This window comes from Cyrtonyx montezumae, unplaced genomic scaffold (assembly GCF_038088225.1).
Source record: "Cyrtonyx montezumae isolate F1298 unplaced genomic scaffold, pur_monq_1.0 scaffold_3, whole genome shotgun sequence".
NCBI classification, from domain to species: Eukaryota; Metazoa; Chordata; class Aves; order Galliformes; family Odontophoridae; genus Cyrtonyx; species Cyrtonyx montezumae.
Genome location: NW_027072034.1, coordinates 85296521 through 85318356, shown reverse-complemented (window position 1 = coordinate 85318356; position 21836 = coordinate 85296521). Strand labels below are relative to the sequence as shown.

At 39.3% G+C, this 21836-nt stretch overlaps 1 protein-coding gene across 3 annotated transcripts in view; it reads left to right on the top strand.

The window, feature by feature from the left end:
- The window catches only part of MAN1A2 (mannosidase alpha class 1A member 2), a 130694-nt gene extending 111690 nt beyond the window's left edge, over nucleotides 1–19004 (top strand). Inside the window, exons 11-14 of one of the 3 annotated variants that reach the window (XM_065742195.1) lie at nucleotides 3267–3439; nucleotides 11729–11844; nucleotides 14828–15346; nucleotides 18057–19004. In XM_065742195.1, the coding sequence (XP_065598267.1) occupies nucleotides 3267–3439; nucleotides 11729–11844; nucleotides 14828–14960 (422 nt within the window). In that variant the 3' untranslated portion in view covers nucleotides 14961–15346; nucleotides 18057–19004. Of the gene's footprint in view, nucleotides 1–3266; nucleotides 3440–11728; nucleotides 11845–11939; nucleotides 12134–14827; nucleotides 15347–17566 lie in introns of those variants that run through there. The other 2 variants (XM_065742194.1, XM_065742196.1) reach the window with 2 other exon arrangements.
- The last annotated feature ends 2832 nt before the right edge of the window (nucleotides 19005–21836 follow it).

Genomic DNA, 21836 nt, shown 5'->3' with positions numbered 1-21836 from the left:
AAATCCCTGTAAATTCTATTCAAGCTGATGATCAGTCTAGCAGTCTCTGTGAGTTGTCTTTCTGATTCACCAGCTGAAAGAATCTTATGGTCTTTGGAAGGTGAAGGTGGAGTATATAGGCATGATTCTGATCTGCCTCTGAGTCATGGCGTAGTACTGCCTGAGTCCACATTCTCTTGGTATATGTAATCCACACATGCCTCTGCTTCATACATACTCTGCTTTTTTTCTTTACCATAAACTATTGATAGATTATTGCTGCAGTCATCCTAAATCTCCCATCCTTTGGCAGATTTTGTGATTTTTCTGTAGTTGCATATGCTGTCAATTTGGAGAGAAGGTTGAGAGAACCAAAGATGTAAGCTGGGCTTTGATAAAGCTAAAAGTTTCCTGTTCTTGTGGTGAAAGGTTTGCCAGAGTTTATGCTTGTGTATGGACTGTGCATCTGGAACTATTGTGGTTACTGGGGATTAATTCTTTTTTACATGATTAACATACACCATTGAGTAACATGGCAATGGCATAAAACAGCTAGTAATGTGAAATCCATAAATAATAATGAAAATATGTCCAAGAAAACTAAGAGTAGAAATACTACTAACAAGTCAAACTGAATAATTTGCTTTTTTAGGTATTGTAGAGGTTGGATTAGTAAGCAATATTATCTATATAGACCATAAAATGTGATGATTTATAGCACATAGTATTTTGAGTAACATATAATATTATTTATATGCAGAAATTTTTCCATTCATTATCTGTTAGTACTTGAAGTATTAACTACAGAGAGATTATTTCATGATGAAGTTTTTGTATGCCTTTGAAGTTTCTGACAAGAATTATCCTCAGAATCTGGGTATGGCATTAGCTGTTATTTTAAGTATGGCAACTCCAGTGCAGAATAAACCAGACGAATAGGTCTTAAACTGAGGCACTATCAGGATATGAGCAGATGCTGCCTCTGTCCCACATCTCAGAGAAAGCAGTTAAACAGGCAAAAAAAAATGATAATGATTACTTGGGTTTATGAGAATTGTGTATGAATAGTAATACATCTTGATGGAATGGTTCAGAGAATGTCAAACAAAAATATCTTGGAGATTCTTTTCCTTGATTTTGGTGAGTTAGAAGCTAGAAGGTGTTATTACAGTTATAAATACTTCTTTACTTTTAGGCAGTTTTTTGCTAGATTGACTATATTCATAAAGAATACAAAAAAAAAAGCAGCATTTCCAAAATTATTTCAGAAATTAAAGTGTGTAAACGTTTATCTGGAAGTCTAAGGAACTGCCCTTATTTTCAGCAGTGCTAAATTCATTTCTCATTGAAGTCCACTTTAAATCAGATAAAACCTAATTTTAAATGGTACTGTTTCAGCCTTGCGATGTTGCAGTATGATATAAAATCATTTTGCATCTGCTCTCACTGCCTAGCCTATAGTCTATCAGGCCCATTAGTAGTACAGTACCTGCATGGAAGAGTGACTACTATAGCGTTGTAAAATGGCTTTAGATAGTTCTTTTCTCAGAAAAATGCTTCCCTGCAAGATTCTATGTTCATGGTAACTTCATTACTTCAGTTGCTATTAGCAAAAGTGTAGCGATCAATTTTGCATTCTTGGTGTCAGATAAAAATTCAGTGAGATGGTCTTAGTCTGCAGGGATCGTGCATCCTCTGGCTGAGCAGAGACATATTGTCTTGAAATGCTCAATAACATTAGAAGTAGTTATGAGTAAATAATTAAAGATTTAATGCTCTGGCATGCTACAAAGCAAGAGAAGGTGTCACAGTTCCTTTAGCTGATGAATCACCAGGACTGCCCAAAATTCAGCTTCATTTGTGAATAAGAGTAATAGAGCTTAACATGGTATTCCTAATCTCTAAAGGGCTTTTTCAGAAGTTCTCTAGCAAAGATATTAAGCAGCTATGGCAAAAGCAGCAAATACCTGCATGGAGAAAAAAAAAAAAGAGGATTATATTGTAACAAATGGGGCAGAGATAGTTATTCACATGTAAATGTTCACGAGAAGAGCACCAACAGTATGCATGCTGATGGCAACTGAGAAAAGGCTATTCAGTGCATAAATGATGACAGAAAGCTGAAAAATTGCACCAAGATCTTATGAGGTTGACTTATTAAGTAATAAATGAGTTAATTAAATTCAGTGTAGTTAAATGTAAAGTAAGGCATCTTTGAAAAAATTATTTCAAATCTCAGATATAAAATGATAAGCTCTTAACTGACAAGATTATGAAAATGCCAACTCCCTGTATTGAGCAGGAAAAGCAAGGTGAGAAGGAACATTATTATTTTATTGTATTAATCTTGCCCATGCATTCAGTGCTGTGTTCAAACTAGTCTGCACATTGTGAAAAAGCTGTAGTTGGGTTGGAAGAGTCACAGAGACAGTCCTGGGAGGAAATCCAAAGGTACAGAACAGTTTTCATTTAAAGGAACGACTGAATCAGATAGGATTCTTTCATATGAAAAGAAATGTTTTTAGGTATGAAATTACAGATCTGCAAAATCACCAGGGATTGGAAAGAATGGGTCAGAATCAGTTGTTCACTCTCTTCTCCAGCAGGAGAACTAGGGACTATTAAATAGATCTAGTATCAATCAATCTGAAAATAGTCCTCCAGATGCTGGTACTGTGCCATTACATCTTCATTTAAGGTCAGAAGCAGCAAATCTCTTAGTTTAGAGATTTATTTTCAGATGTGGCTAAGTTTCCATTGCCTAGTTGTAAACTTACTAGGGGATCCCATGAAGAGGCACATGAGCTTTGGTGGCCTGACAGCACTATCCTAAACCAAGAGTTCGAATTAAATGGAGTTTATTTGGGGTGGTGACATCTGTTTTTTGTTGTAAGATCTTTTCCAGCTGTGCTGAGTGAGATCAAAGGGCAGTCAAACATCTGGTGACCCTTTTGTTTATTTTGCTGTTAAAGAATTGATGTCAGTCGCTTCAGTTTTATCCTGTAATTCAATATATTAATGTGTTTATATTCTTTGTACTTCATTAGTTTTCAAGAGGATTACTGTATGCCTGTAAAGATAGGTAGTTTTCTCCCAAGAATTATATTAATTCATGAGAAAAGTCCTCAACAATAGGAGATCCTTATAAGACTGATTGAAGATGAGCTAGTTCTGGCTTATCTCACATGCTTGGGGTGTAGCAGCCTCACATCCCCCCTTCCTCCTGTGGTTCGTCAGGAATAAAAAAGTTCCTTTTTTTGTTTGTTTGTTTTCTCTTTGTGCTGCAGCACTGAAGCTGGGTCCAGAAGCATTCAAATTTGATGGTGGCGTAGAGGCAGTGGCAGTGCGTCAGAATGAGAAGTATTATATCCTAAGACCAGAGGTGATTGAGACCTACTGGTATATGTGGAGATTCACGCATGATCCCAAGTACAGGCAGTGGGGCTGGGAGGCAACACAGGTAATTATTTATTATCTGTCAGCAAATTAATTCCACTTATTTTCCTTTAGAAGCTGAAGCACTGTAAATGATAATTGATTTTCTCGAGTCGCAGTAAACTAGCATACATATGGAAGTGTGTGTTCTTTTTCCTGGTTGGGCTTTTGTTTTTTTTTGTTTGTTTTTCATGTTACTTGAACAGACAAACAGAAAGGCATGTTCATCATTATACAGCTGGTGAGTTTCAGGCATGGAATACAAGTTACAGGTCATGACTCCTACTGTAATCAGTAGTCCACAGCCCTCAGGGGAAGTAATTTATCCTGGGAAAGTGTCTTATAAATAACTTTGTTAAATGTGCTAACACTTTTTTTTACATTAAAAGACACTGCTGTTCTTATTGTTTCTTCTTGGTCTACTGTTAAAACTCAAGTGTTCTGTAGACTGGATAGCATGTAAACGTGTGGACTGGTATATGATACCAATCTTTTTCTTTTCATGCTTGTCTGAATGGAAGAAAATAACATTGGCATTCATTTTCAATTACTCAATCATAGTGAAAAAATCCAGCATCACAAGAAGCAGACTGTAAAGAAAAGTGAATGAACAATAGTACCTAAGGCAGAACTTAAAACATTTTTGCAAAGGTATTTTAGAGATTGTTACTCCGTTGTATGGATGCTTTGCAGGGTTTGAATCTGATCATTGTATCTCCTAACCAAATTCTTGAGTGTGAAAATGTTCTTTCTCATTGGAAGTGTTTGCACTGGTCCACAAAAGCACAGAGCTTTATACTAAAAATCTGAATATCTGTGTTTGTGGCCTTCTGTCATTCATCCATTGTACATAGATGTCTGATAGTTATTGATTATAGGCTGGTTATATGAATAATAAGGTTTCATTTTCATATGACAATATGATATTCTAATGGTAAAAAATATTTGTAATCTTGAAAAGGTTTCTCATTTTGAATGCTTCCTAGAGCTGAACAATGAGCCTTTTCTGATCTCTCATTTCTCACTGCTTCCACCTGCTGGTCTGTCCTAGGGTCATGCAAAACTAATTTGCTGTCCAAACAGTTTTCTGGTTCTCTTCAAGATCTGAGTAGTCAGTGGACTGCTACAGCTTCTCTACTTCCCTGCTATAGCTCCAGCAGTCTTTGGAAACTTTCCTCAAAGCCATTTTCAAACATGAGAATAAACATTCAAGGTAACAAGACACTTATTTACTATAGATGGGCAGATGAGATAAGGGAAGAGCCAGGGAAGAGAGGATTCAAGAGCCCTCTGAAACTTTAATCTGCATGTCAGAACCAGTTTAGCTCCAAAGGCAAGAGATCCAGGAAAAAGTGTACTTGGAGCTAGAGCTGGTCTGTTGAGAAGGCAGGCTCATGATATGTAGCTTGGCTCATCCATATGCTTCTCTCAATGTAGTTACAATAATGTAGAATCTTAGTATTTTAAGATAGTGCCTTAGTCTTTTTTTTTTGTTATAAGCAGCATCACATTATTCTGCAGTGATCCCATGTCCACCACATTTGTATTCCAGAACATATTCCCACTGTCTCTAAAACATCAAGTCATATCAACATCAACATTGAGTCATATCTTCCTGAACTATATGTGTTTCTAATATGACAAAGAAATGGATTTAGTTACCTACCCCTTACCAGTGTGGATGCAACAAGTACCTGCTGATCTAGCACCAGCTCTTGTCAGAAGCTCTGGCTCTGTGGTCTGAGATTAGGACCTTTGTGCTAGGTGTTCTACTGTTCTTGTGTTAAAGAATATACAAACATACAGTTTTCAGGTCAGGATCTGTCTTTGAGCTTTTGATACATTTTCTCCATCTGCTTCCATATTTTCATTCCTACTAATGCTTTCACACCAAACTCTCCCTCTTCCCCTGTATCCAGATTTCTGTATATGTTGGGTAGGATTTTATTTAATCCTAAGGCATCTGTATTTAAGTTGTGTAAATCAAGCACCCCAAGTGTGTATCTTCCTCTGTCCTTATAGAGTGCCTTTTTCTGTTACTCCCTCAGTAGTTTCTTTATGCAGTATAACCATAGAATGTTTTTGAACTGTTCATAAATGTTTTTGTCTACCTCTCCCTCCCACAATTACAGTTTTTCTTTCCCTCACCATCATACTAACAGAGGAGGTCGGGAAGTTTTCTGCTCCCCAGGGTTTTCTGTTCCCTGCATATAGACAATAAGTTCTTGTGTTTACTCCTCACACTTACTCACTGCTTTCTCTGCTTCCCTGCCACACAGTTCTGGCTGGGCTTGTTCTTCCATTTATAAATAGTTAATAACCTGGTATAATACACAGAGTGGTTAGCTTGCTGCTTTTGTATAACACAGCCTTTATTCACTTTCTTGTTGCTTTTTGACCATTGAATATTCTTTGAAATCTGTATTATATAGTTCTCATGTCAAATGTTCCTTTTTTAGATCAAAATTCTGATATGTCCTTTACAATTCAGGGAAAAGAATCACAGAATCGTAGGGGTCAGAAGGAACCTCTGGTGATCACCTATCCAGCCTACCTGCTAAAGCAGGTTCCCTAGTAGATAACATAGGAAAGCATCCAAATGGGTTTGAATATCTGCAAAGGAGGAGACTCCGTGACTTCTCTGGACAGCCTGTTCCAGTGCTCTGTGACCTCAAAGTAGTTTTTCCTCATATTCAGGTGGAACTTTCTATGTACCAATTTGTAGCCCTTGCCCTGTTGCTGGGTGCAGTTGAAATGAACTTGGCCAATTGATTCCAACCCATTAGATATTTATAAACAATTATAAGATCCCTTCCTGGTCTCCTCCAGGCTGAACAGTTCCAGGCCTCTCAGCCTCTCCTTAAAAGAGAGGTGTCTCCAGGCCCCTAATCATCCTTGTGGCCCTCTGCTGGACTCAGTAGTTCCCTATCTTTCTTGAACTGAAGTGAGGAGACCAGAACTGGGCACAGTACTTCAGATGTGACTTCATTTGGTCAGAGTAGAGGGAGAGATTCACCTCCCTCAACCTGCTGGCCATGCTCTTTTTAATGCACCCCAAGATACTGTTGGCCTTCTTGGCCACAAGGGCACACTGCTGGCTTGTGGCCAATCTGTTGTCCATCAGGACACCCAGGTCCTTCTCTGCAGAGCTCAGATTTAATTTTGTTTCAGAATGTGAATTGTCTTTTTTTTCTTTTTTTTCTTTTTCTCCATTGAACCTAATGTTTGTTGGCCGAGTTCTTTGTGGTCTCCCTTATTTGCTTCTTTGAATTGATGAATGCCTCCTATCCTCAGGAGGACTGAAGGAACTGAGATCTATTCTAGAGACAACTACAATTTTAGTTCCCAAAAAGCCCTAATCAACTTTTGTCACAGGCCCTGAAATTTCCCATGGCATCATTTTTAGCCCAGGGATATGTATTTGGCATGAGTACACTATTATGTATTTTTCTGTTGTACTCTTGATTTGAATAAGAAGTGGAAAGTCTAATACTTTTGGTAGTTTGTTGCATTATTTAATTATTTATGCTGTTAAAAAGATATGTTTTATTTCCCATTTGAATTTGTCTAGTTCTAGGTGTCAGTCATTCAATTTTCCTATGTCTCCCTGTACCATATTAAAATGTGTTTTATTACCCATGGTTTCTTTCCAGTTTTCACAGATTGTAACAAGCCTACTGCTGGGTTGTCTTAAGAAGTACAGCTGTCTCCTGCTGTAAAGCATTTTCTCCAAATGTCTGCACCCACCTCAGAAGTTCTTTTTTAAAAATGAAATCTGAAACAGCATATTCTGGTTTTGTCTTTACCCACAGCCATATGCAAAATTAAAACTATATGCCTGCTTCTGTTTGCTACCCCTGTGTGTGTACCTGCCCCCACATCCTAGTAGGAACTCACACTAACTTCTCTGGTGGCCACTGGATTCTTTTAAGTGTCTGCTTTCCAGACTAATCTGAAAAAACTGATTCTGCACTTCCACAGTCTTTATTTCTAGGTCTAGGAGTTTGTATCTGGCTGTACGAAACTCATTTTGTTTGGACTCCAGTTTCTACCAGATGATACTGACTGCTGTTATTCACCTATATGTCATTTTTGCCAGCTGCCGCTTTGCAGTGATTTGGTGAAACTTAAGTTGACCCTTTGTTGAATCTCTGTGAAAAGCAGCCTTATCCGGTGATGGGTTGATATTTGCAGTTCACTGTTAAATCATTGTTGGCTGGATTTTAATTAAGATAATGGTATCAGTAAAGTATAGTGCACTTGTCTTCTTATCATTATGTGTTAAGGTACCATCTCAATTGCTTTAAAAATGTTTCTTATACCTTTGCAGTTTCCTTTATCAGCCACTTGATTTAATTCTTTGAAGTCTACAAGTTTGATGAGAATAATGGTTTTTCTAAAACCATACTTATCAGTGTCAATTGTCATCTTGTTCTTTTATGTTTTTACTTGTGTTTCCGTAATTGTTTGGGACTTTAGTTCTGTCATCGTGTATTTATCCACTCAGCCTGCCAATGCCTCTGAATAGTAGCTTTCTCTTGATACTCTTCCAGTCCTCTAGGACTACCAAGGGATCTAAAGTGCAGTAAAAATTAGCATCATTTTGTCAAGTGTATGGGAACCATTAGGTCTGGGCCTGAACTAGTGATTGGACCTTAACAGGGCATTGCTTCTCATGAATGAAGGGGATCCCAAGCATTCAGACCCCTATGGCCCTGACAATATTGGAAAACGGAATTCTAAAAAATCTGAACTAGAGGCTCTGGTGGAACTGGACCAGTAGTCACTCAAAAAAAAAAAAAAAAAATCCAAGAAAATACAAGAAGGACCTAAGAGAGTACCACCCAAAGAGTGGCTTCCTCCGCAAACTATGATGCATGTTACCGCATGCCTGTATATGACCAGTGAATTGATGGACTTAGTCCATCGATTTGGGCATATACATACTGTGGGGACTGACTCTCCAAACTAATATCAGGGAGTTCAGGTTACAAATTAGGAGTGTTAATGTCCATGAGGTACAGTCGATTCTATGGGACTATGCCAAGCACAAGCCCATTTGAATGCTCCAGCTGCACTGGATCACTAATGTGAGACAGTATAGACTCCCAGGAGGTCGGGAAGAAATTACTTGAACAATACAAGAATTGAAGAAGGTGGGATCATAAAACCAGCATGTATATATATAATTCTTGTATGTGGCTGATCCAGAAACCAGAAGGGACCTCACAGATGACGATTGTCTGTAGAGAATTAAACAAGGTCACCCCACCAGTTCATACCCAATATCACCACCCTCCTGGACACGTTGATTAGGGAGTTAGAAACCTACTGTTGTCCTAGGTCTAGATAAGGGATTTTTTAGCATCCTCATTGCATTCACTTGTGACATTTGCATTCACTCGTGACAGTATGCAGTGTACTTTTCAGGTCCTACCACAAGGGTATACACATTCACCAATTTACTGCCTGTCAGCGGTTTGCGGGACAGTTCGACCCGGTACCGTGACAATTGAGGCAGGGGACCCACGGGCCCACACCCCGGGGAAGGGGAAGGGGGAAAAGGGAAAAAGGAGAAGGGAGATGGGCCCAGGAACAGAACAGCGGCAACGATCTGAGGAGGAAAGCTAATTTACTAAATAAGATATCAGAAAGGAAAATAACACAATATAATATAATATAATTGGAATTGAGGCAAATGAATCAAATAAAATGAGCAAGAGAGAGAGTGTCCGATAAACCGAAGGCCTTACACTAACGCTGAAGGCGGACGGCTGCAACAAACACCCACTACCGAGCTCGGTCCCGAAGGGAAGAGAGAGTCCCGTGACTGCAGACAGTTTTTATCTTTCCCTCTGAGCGTAAACACGTAAGAACGCAAAGCATCGCAAAGTCCTCTGGGGAATGGAGTTCTTCTCTTCTGAGACAGGCATACCTGGAACTATCGATGGTCCACGGAGCTGGAATATTAACTCCTTAACTCCAAATGCACTGCATGATGTTATGATGTGGAATACCAGTACTAAAATCATAAAACTATAACACTGCCGTAATGAGACAGCTCGTAACTTGGCAGGGTGGGATAAACCAGATAATGTCAAATTATATCATTATATTGGTGACTTAATGCTGACTTCTGCCTCTTTAGAAATGCTTAAAAAAGTAGTAGCTTCACTAATGAAATATCTACAAGAAAAGGGGTGGACTGTCAACCCACAAGAGGTTCAAGGACCCAGATTGTCGGTGAAATTTTTGGGATTTATCTGGTCAGGGGAGTCTAAAGTCTTACTCGATGCCATTGATAAAATACAGGTGTTTCCAATACCAACTACAGCAGAACAGCTACAGGAATTTTGGGGTATCCTGGGCTATTTGAGGACCTTTATATCCCACCTTTCATAGATCTTGAGGCCTCTGTATGCACTAAGACAGACCAATTGTGGGATTGAGAATGGATGGAACAAAGTGCTTTCAAGCAAGCCAGATTAGCTATCAAACAAGCACAGGTATTTTTATATTTGGTCTCACCCTATCTGCCAAATTAGATCTACATGTAACCTGGGAAGGGTTTGGGTGGGATTTGTGGCAGTGCCAGGGTTCCATCCCACACCCCAGTTGCTTTCTGGTCTCAGCTTTTGCATGGAGCAGAAGAAAGGTATAGCTTGATAGAAAAGCAGTTATTGGCCACCTACTCTGCCTTGCAGGCAGTAAAGCCAGTAACACAAACAGCAGAATTAGTAGTAAAAACAAAGGTACCTATTCAAGGGGGAGTAAAAGATCTATCACATATTCCTAAGACAGGGGTAGCCCAAGCCCAAACAGTGACATGTTGGGTCACGGTCTCCCACAGTATTCTCCTGAGGAAACTGGCAGCCCGTGGTGTGGACAGGTTCACTCTTCTCTGGGTGGAGAACTGGCTGGAGGGCCGTGCCCAGAGGGTAGTGGTTAATGGAGTTAAGTCCAACTGGCGTCCTGTTACGAGTGGTGTCCCCCAAGGGTCAGTATTGGGGCTCATCTTGTTTAATATCTTTATGGATGACCTAGACGAGGGAATTGAGTGTACCCTCAGTAAGTTTGCAGATGACACCAAGTTGGGAGGATGTGTCAAACTGCCTGAGGGTAGTCTGAATAGCTGGGCTGGGCTCAGTGGGATGAGGTTCAATAAGACCAAGTGCTGGGTCCTGCACTTTGGCCATAATAACCCCATGCAATGCTATAGGCTTGGGGCAGAATGGCTTGAAGAATGTAGAGAGGAAAAGGACCTGGGGGTGTTGGTTGATGCTCTGCTTAACATGAGCCGGCAGTGTGGCCAAGAAGGCCAACAGCATCCTGGCCTGTATTAGAAATAGTGTAGCCAGCAGGAGCAGGGAGGTGATCATCCTCCTGTACTCAGCTCTGGTACGGCCGCACCTCAAGTACTGTGTTCAGTTTTGGGCCCCTCACTACAAGAAGGACATTGAGGCCCTGGAGCGTGTTCAGAGAAGGGCAACAAAACTGGTGAGGGGTCTGGAGCACAAGTCTTATGAGGAGCGGCTGAGGGAGCTGGGATTGTTTAGTCTGGAGAAGAGGAGGCTCAGAGGAGACCTTATTGCACTCTACCACTTCCTGAAGGGGGGTTGTGGTGAGGAGGGGGTGGGCCTCTTCTTCCTGATAAATAACGACAGGACGAGAGGGAATGGCCACAAGTTGCGCCAGGGAAGATTTAGATTAGACCTGAGGAAGCATTTCTTTTCTGAAAGAGTGGTCAGGCACTGGAATGGCCTGCCTAGGGAGGTGGTTGAGGCACCATCCCTAGTGCTGTTCAAGAAGCATTTAGATGAGGTGCTAAGGGATTTGATTTAGTAGTTGGGTAGGGATAGTGATAGGAGGATGGTTGGACTAGATGATCTTGTAGGTCCTTTCCAACCTTATGAACCTATGAACCTATCTGGGACAGCAAAGTTGCTTGTCCTACTTCCCATTAAAAGAGAACTACAAAAGATACTATGCCCAGTGATGTACCATAGTGGTGCCTCTGAAGAGACCACTATCACTGCACCAGAGAAGAGTCCTGAACAGCAGGGAAAATGCCCTGTCTGAGAAGATGCCTGGTACACAAATTGGTCCAGTAAAGGAAATACTACCAAATGGTGAGCAATTGCATACCATCTCTCTACTGAGACCATCTGGTTTGAAGGAAATGCATGTGAATAAGTTATGCAGAGTGGAAAGAATTTTCTCCTTTGTAGACTAATCCTGTTATTTCAGTGTTTTCAAATTTTATTTTACAATTCAATTGCCTTTTTAAATGTTTCTTCTACCTTCCTTTTTGCAGGCAATTGATAAGTATTGTCGAGTCAGTGGTGGCTTCTCTGGTGTCAAGGATGTCTATTCGTCATCTCCTACGTATGACGACGTACAGCAGAGCTTTTTCCTTGCTGAAACATTGAAGTAAGATGTTTTCACTCTTGCATATTCCTGTAAAAGCTAGCATGTAGTTCTACAAAAAAAAATGTTGACAGAAAACAATCTGTTGTCTATTCCAGGGTGGTTTGGTCTTTCTTTTTTTTTTTCCAACTTTTGAGTCCAAGGTCAGCCTCTTTTCCCAGTAGAAAATATAAGTAGAGTATCCAGTACAACTCTGCTCATGCTGAGGGTGTGTTCGTTTTTAAGACTTTGATTTGATTTCTAGCATCACAAAAGAGGAAAAGTATCTCCTTTTTAGGAAATACCCTTTGCAAAAGACATTTTTTAAATGCAGTGATTTGACATATTTTATACAAGTATGTGCAATACTCTGCTATTGCAAAAACTCTATCTCCATATCTGCATATATATATCTGCATATGCTGCTGCAAGGAAATAAATGGGGGAAAATATCTTCTGTGTCCTCAAATTATTTTTCTGTATTTCTCCTACAGCATGTCTTTCTAGAATGCTCTTTGTTGGAAGCAAGAGTATCAGGCATATTTTATAATCTTTTATGTACTTAAGATTTTAGAATATTTAAAATATTTTTAATTCAGCTGAGTCAGCAGGACACCTACAGTCAGGTACATTATGCGAGGCTAATGCACTTTATTGTATACTTAGTTCAAGGTAAAGTGTCCAGGGTTTCTTTTAGTAACAAAAAAAAAAAAAAACTGTTCTGTACATATTCAACAACCTTTAACTTATGATTATGTGTAAAGGTAAGAATATGTCATGGAGACTTTTATTAAGAGATCAGTCTTTAGGTCTGAGCCAGCTTATCGTAACTACTCATCTCTTCCATTAGTGATCAAAAGCACTCTTGTCTCACAGTTGTGGGGATTTGCCCATGAGGCAACATCTCCAAGGTGTGATATTTTCTTGACAGTCACATCAGTGAACTTGGTAATGCACTTTTAGCATTGAAATCTACCAGTGTTTAATGTAGGGTGTCTCCCTGAAATCTTGTGAATTGTCTACCTTTGAACGCTAAGTGCCAGAGCTGGCTATATTCCCTACTCTTTTTTCACTCCTGCATGACAGTTTGCAGAACATTTGTTATTTCTATGGACAGAAACAGCTTTGGCACTATGAATGTGAATGAGGCCAGAGATGCTATTAGGAGACTGTTGTCTCTGCTTATATATCCACGCCACTTTCTGCCAACATGTGATGGAAGGGATAATACATATGTTGTTACGCAAACCTGTCAACATTGAGGATTCATTAAGGTGGCCCTTCTGTCTTTACAACTTAATGATATGAAGAACAACAACAACAAAGTTGTCATCATTTGGCATCCTGGCATAGCATATAGGTTTTTCAAAGTTAAATTGTTATTTTTGCAGGATTTACAATATTTACTAGGTTTTAGCTACAGTTTCTGTCTGAGAAGATTCATTTGGGCTATTGAGAAAACACATAGGGAGAAAATAGATCCTGGCAGTCGCAGCGCAGATGCCAGACTTCAGGCACCACAACGTGTGTCACTTGTGTGAAAGCACTCCAAGTTCATCATGTCTGAGGGAAGGATATGGCTATTTTGTCCTGCAGTTGAGTAATCCCTACCAGACTCCTCTAAATACACTTTGTTTCCCTGTTTTATCATTACAAAAAGAAAGTCTGCCACTGCTGCCTCTTCTGTCATCATTGTTAATTATATTTCATATAGTCCTTTGAGTTAATTTTCTGCAGCCTAAAATCTATACTCCCGAAGAGAAAGGCAGCAATTTCAAACAAGTCCTGCTAGATACACAGTTCTTCTCGAGGAGCAGATCTTATGTCATCCATCTACCTTTAAAAGCCAAATCAGAGAGAGAATGAAGTCTACTCCTATGGGACTTCTGTGGTGACAGGACTGACCTTTGAAATATTGTCAGAATCCTGTCTAGATCTTTAATCACAAGGAGATCTGAAAGTTCACTGATGTGTCACTCAGTAACTGCATGTACTGAAGGACAAGCAGTGACACATGACTGTAGAAAGTGGGAATACCAGCACCTGATTTATAGTGAATACAGAGGAATGTTCCTGCATTTTGGGTGTGACAGGGCCCACTAATGGGAGTGAAAACTCTTGCTTGTCCCATGCTGCAAGACCTGGCATTGGCTGAATAGCAGGAAATCAGGCTGAAGCAGAAGCTGAGAGGTCCTACATCTCAGTGATGTTAAGCTTAGCTTGCATGTACACAATTATGTTTTCTGGAAGAAGGGAACTGCCTTTGGAATTTTAGCAGTTGAATTTGGAAGCCTTTACAAAAATTCCTGCCACCAATATCCTCCTACCAAGGATAGCATAACCACATTCAAAATTGTCTATTCAAAAAAAAAAAAGAGACAAGAAATAATCTTTACACATACATTCAGAAACCTTAACATTACATGCTTTATATGCACTGCATTGTTTTCTAATGTACAGCATTTGTAAATCCTCTCTGCACAGCATATTGGCACATTTCCTCACACCAGAGGCTGATGATGACTGCCGAGCATGGTGATGTCAAATCAGATATGTGTCATGGCTTAGTTGCATATTTTGTGCTTCCTCTAAATGTTCAAATTTGTTTGAATGGAATAGTCATTTCCAAGTGTGTTTGCTCCATTGAAACCAATTTTTTGCCTACTTCTGCTCAGTTCCCCTGCCTCTAAAATCCTTGTACTTGATGTCTTGATGTATTATATTGTGAGCCTTGGAAAGGAGTTTTGAAAAACAGAAGTTATTTGGAAAAATTAAAATGCTGTCTTTATAACAGATTTTTCATTGCAGGGCTTGACTGTGATAAAAATGACTCTTTAGATCATTATAATGGAGAATGTTGTATGCGTGCTATAAAAAGGTTGAAAGCAAATAACTTGTTTGTAGCTTTAGCTGCTGCTTGTTGGGGCATGCAGCTGCTATGGTGCCTCACCATGTCTGTTGCTCAACTTTAATACCCACCATTTTTCTTCTCTGTATTGACGTCTAGGTATTTGTATCTGCTTTTCTCCAACGATGACCTTCTCCCATTAGACAACTGGGTTTTTAACACAGAAGCTCATCCCCTGCCTGTTCTACATTTAGCAAACACCACACTTTCAGGAAATCCTGCTTATCGATAAAATCAGCTCTAAGAAGAGGAAGAGAGACTTTTCAACTCTGTTTTGTTTACATGGACCACTTGAGACTTTTAAGCAGGAGAGGAGATGGACACTTGATAAACCTTGACCTCTGAGTCAAGTACAGGCGTGAGAAACAAAGCTCTTCAACATATAGATAAGTAAAACTGAAACAAAGTTCTGTTTTATATATGACCAAAACACAAGTGTGGTATTTGCAGGACAGAGACTTCAAGTGCTTTGAGCCCTAGCAAGAAATGGAATCTACTGTCTAATATAAAAGCAGCAGTGTGAGGAAGAAGAGGCTTTCCCATTTAGGGACAGGAATTTGCAGCTGCTGCTGTTGGCTGTTGCAAGAGACAGCACACCAGTCATCTCTTCAAGATCGGGTGGGTTCCAAATACTTTGATTTTTTTGTTTTTAATTTTATTTTTATTTGATGATGGCATGAACAAAGCAACTACAAAATCAACATCACTGCACCGGCAGCATCAGGATTTGAACTCTTTTTCTGTACCTGTCTGAATTTTCTAAGGAGCACCAGTTTGTCCAGACTGGCAGCCATTCTTGGAACTGTCAAACTATTAAAACTAAACTATAAAAACTACTGCTTTTTCATTTTCCCTTTTCAAAGCAGTGTTAAAAGTTCTGTGTTGTATGCTCACACTTAAAAAGCAATTAATAAGCATTTGGTTTTTAGTTCACTGTCAGCAACAAAGGCTTAGCTCATTTCACAGGTTTGCAGTTTGAGTGTGAGGCTTAACACTGGGGTGGGATAATAGCCTAAGCTTTCCTTCTTCACAAATCCTATCACATAGGAAGTCCATATTCTCTTGTTTTTCTTGGTTCTTCTAGCCAAATTTACAGAGATAAAAATATGCAGTCTCATGATTTGTATAGCAAGGTACAGTACGTGACATTTAAAAATGCTCCCCTTCAGCTGAGCAGCAAGAGCTTTTTGTTTTATGTTTTTCCACACAACCTGGATTTTTCCTAAAAATTAATTTCACTCTTGGATAATATTCATAGACCCTTATTTGCAGATTTGAAATTTTGACTTATTATATTCCTGTGTATGACAGAAGCCAAAAACTGCCTTTGATTTAGTCTAGAAAAACTCCTTTCCATTTGGGTGACCTGCAACAGTGCAAAGCCAACATGATCATCTTTGGAAACAACAATCTCCTACACACGAGTGGAAAAAGAAACTGCAGATTCTCTTCAATTAGTTGATAAGAAATGAGATGCTGTTTTATTTTTCTTTTTTATTTTTTTCTTGAGTACTCTGAGGCTGGAGTACTTCAAATACTTTTGAAATTGGACTGGGCAGTGTCAGTTAAATGGAGTCTGCCTCAGTCTTCACAGATTTGGCTAGAAGAAATTTAGCCTTTTCAAGTATCTCTTCATTGATTTTTTTTTCTGTGTGTTGTTCCAGAATTCTTATAGCTCACATAATTCTTTTTACTCCCCTTTATAGCTCTCACTTCCTTTTGCCATGGTGACTGGCACTTGTGCTGAAAAAGAGCTGTGAGGTGCTCCTTTCCCTCCTAATTTGTGCATGGGCTGAATCTTTCAAAAATTCTGATTCTTTTCATACTCGAGTGGAAGTATTCTCTTCAGCTAACTACAGCAGTGCAGCACCATATCTTAAGGGACTGAGTACTATTTCTCCCCTTTGAGAATATTTATATATGAGGTTTCATATATAAGAACCTTCTCTCTATATCACATTATAATATTTCTGACTGTACACTGAAGTAGGATTTCTCATAATGTTTTCCTTCATTTCTCTTTGACAGTAAGTTGCACATAGCATTTTTCCTAGGTCATGTGATTATTTCTATTAGACACTGTCTTCCAGATTGTTACTGTATTTTAAGAGGAGGAAGACATAGACCTTAGAAAACAATCCAGTCTCAACATTTTTGCCTTAATACCAATTACTTAGTTACTGTAATTTGCAGCAGTATCTTAAAAATAATTTGAGAGCTGATAAAGTAATTGATGTAGTAAGTAATACTGATTCACCAACTGTTTATTTAAAGTGAGGGGTATCTTAGTAAATAATTTCTTCTTACTGGTCCCACATTAATTCATTTCTCCTAAGTCTCTTTAAGTACCAAGGAGAAATAGGAAAAATAGATTCCTCTTTTTTTTTTTTTTTAATTAAAAAAAAAGAAAAAAGAAAAGGCACTTCCCATCCCAGGCTGTCATCATACACCTCCTGACAAATGCAGATGTAGAATGGCTGCCAGTCTGTTTAGAGACAAAATTCTGTCAGAGTCCCAGAAACAGCAAATTTCTTACCATTGTTGGATGCTGTGCTACACCCCTCGTGTGAATTAAAGAGTTGCTATTCAGAGTAATTCCTTCATGAATGCGAGTGGGTTAATTCACTACCACAAGATGCTTGAATTGAGGACCTAAGCCATTTCATGTTATGGGATGGTATTTTTCTCAAAGCAGATGTACAGTGCTGCTGTTTCTTCTTTGTGTAGACAAGCAGCAGGTACCAAGTAAAGGACATTTGTTTCTTGTTTTCCAGTTAGCTCAAAGTTTGTCAGTTTCTTCTCCAGCACTCTTTAAAAAACAAACTCCTTTTCCTACAGAAGCTGCAGGTCTCCATAGTCTATTCAGAATGATGTGTTTTCTGGACTTACTGCTGTGTCACTCATAAATCTCTCCATCTTGAGATTACCTAGAGCAAGCCAAAGGTTGGAGGCAGTGGGTTTTCAGCAAGGCGTGTGTAGTCACCAAGCCATGGGTGTGGAAACTTCTGTCTGAAGTGATGTGCCCTCAGTCAGAATCCTTCACAAAGAAGTAAGTTTTGATCTGAATAATGGAGTTACCTGTGGCCCACAGTTCAGACTGTTCTCCTTCTGGGTATATAAGGTGTAGGTAGAATATTATACCACTTTCATTCTGTTGCTGCTGTCTTACGTACTTTCATGAAGATGAAGTGTAAATTTAAGCACAAAATGACTTTCTAGTCTTAGTTGTTTCTGAATCTTGCACTGTGTTCTCTAACAAAACAATCCTCATTTTCATTAGATAGCTGTCCCCTTTTAGCAATTTCTGCAATACCTTCTCCTCTTACAGGATGAAGTAAAGGACAGAAAATCCTGTATGTTTTTGGCACACTGGATTTGGGCAAGAGCCTGGAAATCTCAGAATTGACTATATCCTGTTTGCATGCAGTCAAAACAAGGATGTTGAGTTCTTTTCCTAATCCAAGATATAAACTTGCCTATCAGTATCTGCTAGCAGTACATTTTTTGTAACACTTCACAACCTGACAGAAGCCAAATTTATTCACTGGTCACCTTGGAGCTGTGTTTGTCCCGCAGTTCTGAACTCAATATCTTAGCCTTTTTCTCTAAGAAAAAACAAAACCCTTGGGTGATATCTTAGGTGTTCATTTTACTGCACAGTGTGCTCCTTAAAATGGGATGCTTAAAAAGAATATGCAAGATTCTAAGTACCCTGGAGTAAAGAGAAAAGCAGATAGTGTAGTTTCCTGTGGCATTCACACCTTTGAGGCTTCTTTAGCTCTCGACTCCCAGTTTCCAAATGACCATCTTGTACCTTTCAGTCACTGAGATATTCTCACCTGGAGTTCTACAAGATTTAAATGTCCAGTATCTGGAGTTTTAAAAAGTGAAAGTAATTACATGCTCCCTGTAATACCATCCTCTAAGATTAAAAGTATATGTTTCATTGATTTATAACTAAGCTGTATTGGGCTGTCCTCAATGATACTGTCTTCTGTCCCTGAGGAAATGTATGATATTACAAACCTTCACAGTGTGGCTCTTCCTAGTTTGAATGGAGAAGTGGATAATAGCATTAACATTGAAAGGATCAACAATGTAATCTACACCCACAGAAAATGAGGAGGCAACTTGCATCTCAGGGCTGTAGTAGCAGGCTTTTGGCAAATTGTGCCTGTTACATCCATTAATAAATAGTCCATGTTTTTGAGAGGACAAATTACAAAGAGGCTTCTTCTTACCAGAGAAAAATGCAAGCAAGCTCTTGATCCCGACTGTAGTTCAGAGATCTGTTTAGCCTAAACCTTCCCTCTCTTGCTCCTTGTGTTCTGAGAAACATTCTTCTGACTCGAGGGCTTGGGTTGCCATACGAAGAGGATGCCAAAGCTCTTTTGCAAGTTATGTGTGCACAACTATAGCAGAGGTGAGCACTATCTTCTTCATCTGTCAGCCCATTCTAACAAACTGCTCTGTAATTGCCTGAAAAAGTTGGGAATTGCCGAAATCGAAAGAGACAGCCTGATTCATTACAGTGAATTGTTGCCTTCAATCCTAATTGCTTGGTGGAAGTTGGTTGTGCATTCTGCCTTTATTCTTACTTTGTTTGAAACTGATTATTTTTCCTCTGAAATAATAAAAGGGCAAGAGTCTATCTTCTGACAAGGAGACCTTCTGACTGCCTCTGACCTGGAATCCTGCATATGTACTTTTTACAGATTAAAAATAATATTGTATATAAAAAAAAAAAGAAAAAAAGATTGAATAAAGAATGTCTTTAAGTGAAGAAAGGTGGGTTTGTGTCTTTTGCTTCCACTGATAACCTCCTGTAGTGCTGAACTGTGAAACTGATCCCGTTTCACCAGCTTGTTGGTGTTGCAGCTTTTCATTCCCCTGCAGTTCTGCTGGGGACTTTGTCACCTTAAGCATGTTTCAATACCTACTACTGTAAAATTAAACCTACGTTCCTCTTGCTTGCTTTTAACAGGTCATTATAGCATTCAGGTGTTTATCAAAATTTAACTAAAAGTACAACGTCTTGAGGCTACATCTGTGTGCCTTTGTGAAAGTTACCAGATCTCACAAAACTTAGAGCTTCCTACCTTTTTCTTACATTTGGATCACTAAAATATTAAAGATTCTTAGTGACTGGGGCAAAAGACACAGGTAGATGGGCAGTGCCACTGAATAATCTTTATATATAATCTTTATATCTTTTATATAGTATAAATGTTGTTTGAAAGGAAATGAGTGTGAAGGAAATCTGCACCAAGTGACTAGTTTCCCCTCGTACCTTCTAGTCCACCGGAACTGCCAGTGGATAACCAACTTTGCTTTCTGATTCATATTAAACTGTAGATAAACCCTACTGTCTGACATCACCCGTACTGCTCATGTGCAGTGCCTTGTTTTCATGGTGTGCCATGACTGCCATCCTGTGCATCCCGTTCAGTGCTCTACAGCCAGCACACCACCTTCATGAGGTGCTTCCAAGTCAAGATGCGTTGACCTCCTTCATTACTCTATCAAGCTACTTTCAAGGCACCATAATTCAGTCTGAGACACAGTCTGGACCACTGAGTCCTAACTTTTCCTCTTTTTCTAGGAGCAACAAGCTTGCTAGCCATTCCGATACCACCAAATGCCAAAGGCTTTTTTATTGCACTCGTGGCTCTTCAAACAGGATCCTGTCCTTTGCATTGTGTTGCCTCTGTCACTTCAGTAGCAAAGTGCTTCATCCCTGTTTCTGCCTCTTCTGAAACACTGTCTTTGCACCTCCTCTATCCTCGAAGCAAACTTCTGTCTTTCATTTCTCCTTCAGCTCTCTGCCACTGTATCACCCTACCCTCTTCCTTGCAAGCTGATTGTGCATGCTCCTTCCTGGAGACCACATGCCTTGCCTTTCCTATGCATATTAATTAGCTGTATTTTAAAATCCTGAAATTAATACATAATGAGTTATTTTTAGCCTTCCTCTTGGAGCTCTGGGAGTTCAATTCTTTCAGTGCAAAGCCACAGATGTGCTGTGTGCCCTGGAAAAGAAAGGTGGTCTTACTTGTGCCAGTTGGTATGTGAGAATTAAGATGTTGAAGGTTTGTAGTGGTGTGCTTTGCTTTCATCAGAAAGCAAACTTGAATGAGCAAACTCCCATGTGAAAGGGTTTGAGGAGAGCATTTGTTCATACAACCAAACTGTTTGCAGGTAAGAATTCAGGGAAGGAAGTGGGGAGGATGAAGAAAAACGCCATGTGTTATTGTGTAACAACAGTTTCACTGTTTTCTTTCTCATATGGTTTGCATTGTACAAGTAGCTACCGGGCAACAGGCAGTTCTGTTAGGATGCAAACCAGAAAGAATGACTTGCTGCCTAACTAAGAAAAAGTATAACATGTTGAAATTGGGATAAAATAGAAGTTCCATGTGAATTGCATTACTTTTTGTACCGTGTAGTACAGAAAAAGGACATCCCTAAATGATTGCTTCCAAAAGCTAGTGCGACATGTATCTGCATGCCCATTTCTTCAGCAAGCAAATCAGGAAAAATGTCCCAGAGAAGATGTGTGAGATAGATGCAGCAGGCTGCTATGCACTGTCCAACAGTGTTCCATGAGTTGAGGTGTAGGAAGACTTTGCATGCATTTGCTCACATGGGCTGATTGACCCATTCCTGCCTGGCATATGGGTCATGTCTGGCATTCTTGTCTCCCTCTGAAGAGATTCTTCTTTCACTGTCATATTTTGAAAAAAAGAAACAACGAGGATGTAGAATTTTGGGATATCAAAGACAGAAGATTTCAGGTTAAGCAGACAACTTTTTACAAGATGATTTTCCAGGTGAAGGTTGTATGGTTCACACCGTATGTATCTTCAGTAATGTATGCAGTACTGCATCTTGATGAACTTGAGTATGACTTTGAACAATAGAACTACCCAGTGAAAAGGAAACTGGATAGCAAAGATATAATGAAACGATAAAATGGAGAAGGAAACTTGTAGGTGTATTAGTGAATTTCTCTAAATGCTGGTCTTAGCAGAAATCTTGTGTAATGGCAAGAATTTGTTTCCACTAGAAGAAAGTTAGGAGTAATTATCAATGAAGAGAAAGAAAAATC